Genomic DNA, 3,629 nt, shown 5'->3' on the forward strand with positions numbered 1-3,629 from the left:
TCCGGTGGTATGTGGGGCGGTTTCAGGGAAGAAAATGAACAGGTGGTTGGGTTGGAGGTTGAAGAAAGCGATTTGTGCATTCGATGGCTTAAAACAAATTGACCGACCGAAAAAATAAAAGCTTGCGGGGCATGGTTAATTGGTTGCTAGCTACACGTAGCTAGCTACTGGCAGTATCAAAAAACGTATTATATTAAGTTAAGGAGGAATTATGTTTCCTTCTCTCCACTTGCTCTGTCCTTTCTCGCCCAAAAAACAAAAACAAAAAACTAGCTATTCTCTCAGTATGAATGCATTTTGATTGATTAATCGTTTCAGAGGGCGTCCCCAAGCTAGCTTAGCTTAGCTTAGTTAGTATGCTCGATCGATCTTTAGATAATTTTAAAAACATTAGTTAGCATTCTGCACTTGCCTTAATTGGGTCAGGAGTGAAAGCCGGCCACCATGCATGCGTCAAGTGAGTACACATTACTGACACGTCATTGCTGGAAACCAAGCACTGAGGTAGTCCAGTGCTCGATTATCAGCACGTAATGGTCAATCTTTCCAAATTAACGTGCGCACACGTATATATACACAAATATACATTTGAGTCTCTGCTTTGCACCAAGGTCGATCATACTTACGTGTTAAGAACCAATGCATCTAATCTAATAGTTGGTTAGCACAGGAGAGGAGATGCATGAACTTGACTAGTGTATGTAGTTTTAAACAAAATGCACGTACGCATGGAAATTATTAAGTTTGGGTTTCCAGAGATGAATTTTGTTTCATTTTCTTCCTTTGCTGTTGGTTTGTTTTTCTAGAGTAAATAAATTAATAGCATGCATTTACTGTACAAACAAATCCATCACAAACAACCACACTTTTTGTTGCAAACATCACCAAGACAAATAGCTCAACAATGGATACATGACAGATCTGATCACACACACAAACAACACTGATACACATCACTGATCACAAGCTACTACGGACTGCTGGCCTAGCTTCTAGCTAGCTAGGGGGTCGCATGCATGCTTACTTTATTGGGCCAATGATGCTCAGAAGCTAGCTAGGACATAGCTAGCTAATTGGCCGACTGCTGAAGAATCCATCATATCCTGCTGCTAGCTCCTCTACGCACTCGTACAATACGCCCGCGGTACTTGTACGAACTACTACTACTACTCCATCGACAATACTACTACTAGAGAAACAAACGGATGGCTCTCAAACGGCGGCAGCAGGCAGACAGGTATGATGGATGGATGCACTACTCACCATCACGGAGGCCAAGGTAATGTGGGACCCCTGTCTGGGGAAGCCAGGCGCCTCCCTGGATGAACCTCCCCGGCGCATACAGCCTAGCCTGTGCCTCGTTGAGGCGATGAAACCCATGCCAGTCGACGCGGTGGTCGACATTGGCGCCGGCGCCGTGGTTCGCGAACTCACCGTAGAAGATATGCCCCTCGTGGCCGGGCATGACGCCGCCTTTGACGCGTTCCTTGGGGTTGGTCTTGTTCCAAGCCACCCATCCGTCCGCGTGGATGATGTCGTCGATGGTGCATAACATGTACACCACGGTTGCGTGGTCGTTCCAAGGACGGCCGAGGTAGGTCTGGACGCCGTTGAGGCTCTCCCCTGGCGCCGTGGTGATGCTGCAGTTCTGCAGCACGAACCCAGAACCACCGAGATGTGCTCCGCGGCCTTGAGCGGTGATGACGTCGTGTTTGCCGTCGGCCGGCCGGCGTGCGAAGACGATGCAGTCCTGAAACACGGCTGTCGCATCCCCGAAAATAAAGTCTACGGTGCCTGATATTTCACACTCACGGTAGAACTGCAGGTGCGATTCGGCCATGAGGGTGTCCTGATACCCGTGTATCTGGCACCGGTAGAACACGGTTCGGTCAGCCTGGACCCGGAGAGCCACGGCCTGGTTGATGCCTGGCCCGCCCGCCGTGTTTTGAATCGTCACGTCCCGAGCCATGAAACCCTTAGCAAACACACCTGCATGGAATTAATGGAACAATAAAGTAAAAGAGACCGATTAGCTCCCTTAGCAAATTAATCCTACTAGTAGTTCTAGTACTTTTTTTTCTTCATCTTTTTTATTTTGGCAAACAGTACTATTAGGAGTACGTAGTACTAACAATACAACAACTAGTTTTTTAGTTTATATATATACGGATGAGATAATACACGACCGACCAAACGGCCCTATGATGCATGTGTCTTCATGCATGATTGCATGTACGTACAGTAGAGATATATTACTGCCCTAGCCTACTCACCAAAGAAAGAGGATACTAGCTAGTGTTGCTAGTCTACTGGTATTAAGGAGGGAAGTATATGCTGCTATGCATGCATGTATTTGCATTGGTCTAAAACGGCCGGAAAGGAAAACGATGGGTCAAAGCGGACTTACTCATTGTGGCCGATTGCATCACGTTGTGCCCTGTCCTATCGGACAGGGCTCCGGTGATGATGGTACGGCCGACGCCATCGCCGATAAGCACCACGTTGTTGCGCCCTTCTGGTACGGTGATATGCTCTTCGTAGGTGCCGGCGGTCACGTAGATGACGAAGTGCGCTCCTGTCAGATTCTTCCAGAGACTCAACGCCTCGCCGACGGAGGTGACGGTGACAGCGCCGGCGCCGGCGCCGCCGCCGCCGAGCTTAGACACCCGCACGTCCGGCTTGAGCCGGCGGACGGGGGTGCTGAGGACGCCGCGGTGGTGCTTTCCTCCGCCGAGGACCGCAGGAGCGGCCGTGGTGGTTGCGGCCAAGGCCAAGCCCACAACCACCAGGACAAGGAGCAGCTGCAACGTGAACGTGGTACGCGGCGACATGGCTGGCAGCCGCTCTCTCGCCCTTGTGGTGGTTGTGGCAGTGGGCAGGCAGTGTGTGGATGGAGGTATCGGATGTGCCTCTCTTGTGCAGTGAGGCCTTGTGCCACTTGGTTTAAGTAGAGGGAGGGAGGGAGGGCCGGCTCCACATGCATGCATCTTCCCATAAATGAAGTAGGCAGGCAGCTACCATCCGATCAAGCCCGTCGGCCGAACCTCCTTTTGCAATGCAATTAGGCAGCAGCTAGGTGGCTTTAGCTTTAGCTAGGACGACGTTGCAATGCAAATGTAACCATGCATGCATCCATCGAATTCACGTGCTAGCTAGGCCGGCTCCGCTCGGCCGGACTCCGCGGTAAGCGTACGTACTAGCTCCATCACGTATTAACTCGCTCTTCATCGTACTCTACTCCTGCTCTTCAACGTACTCCTAGTAAGCTAGATCCCTCTCTGTTCTGTCTCTCGGCCCGCCCGAAAGAATCAAGTACAATACAGTACAGTACATACTCCTAGTGAGGAGAGGAGATGGAGGACCATGCATTTGTTACTGCTGCACTATTAATTTAATTGTTGATCAACAAAAGAGGGGGCATGCATGCTGCACTGCACTGCCATCCATCCCCCTTCTCATAAGAAAACGCAATGGAAAAAAAAAGACTAGTAAGGAGACCCTCATTACTTATACTGCAGCAAGTAGGATAGGATAAGGGGGACGTACGTGGCGTGCGTATGGGACGCCGTCCCGAGCGTGCATGCATGCATACTAAACGCCCAAGCCATGCATGTACGTACTACTATATC

At 50.2% G+C, this 3,629-nt stretch overlaps 1 protein-coding gene across 1 annotated transcript; it reads right to left on the reverse strand.

Annotated features, from left to right (window-relative positions):
* Nucleotides 1–852: 852 nt before the first annotated feature.
* On the reverse strand, nucleotides 853–2,914 carry LOC109784055 (pectinesterase). Its single transcript, XM_020342657.4, has 2 exons — nucleotides 2,408–2,914; nucleotides 853–1,989 (listed from the first exon to the last, which is right to left on the reverse strand). The coding sequence occupies exons 1-2, from the start codon at nucleotides 2,829–2,831 to the stop codon at nucleotides 1,256–1,258; spliced, it is 1,158 nt and encodes a 385-aa protein (XP_020198246.1). The 5' UTR covers nucleotides 2,832–2,914; the 3' UTR covers nucleotides 853–1,255.
* Nucleotides 2,915–3,629: the final 715 nt, after the last annotated feature.

The sequence above is a fragment of the Aegilops tauschii genome, chromosome 1 (genome assembly GCF_002575655.3).
Source record: "Aegilops tauschii subsp. strangulata cultivar AL8/78 chromosome 1, Aet v6.0, whole genome shotgun sequence".
Taxonomy (NCBI): Eukaryota; Viridiplantae; Streptophyta; class Magnoliopsida; order Poales; family Poaceae; genus Aegilops; species Aegilops tauschii.

What these genes read in the sequence shown, in the direction of transcription:
- LOC109784055 (XM_020342657.4), bottom strand. Translation starts at nt 2,831, where the DNA reads ATGTCGCCGCGTACCACGTTCACGTTGCAGCTGCTCCTTGTCCTGGTG. An exon ending in GATGCAATCGGCCACAATGA is followed by an intron (nt 1,990 to 2,407) that starts GTAAGTCCGCTT and finishes AATTCCATGCAG; the next exon opens with GTGTGTTTGCTAAGGGTTTC.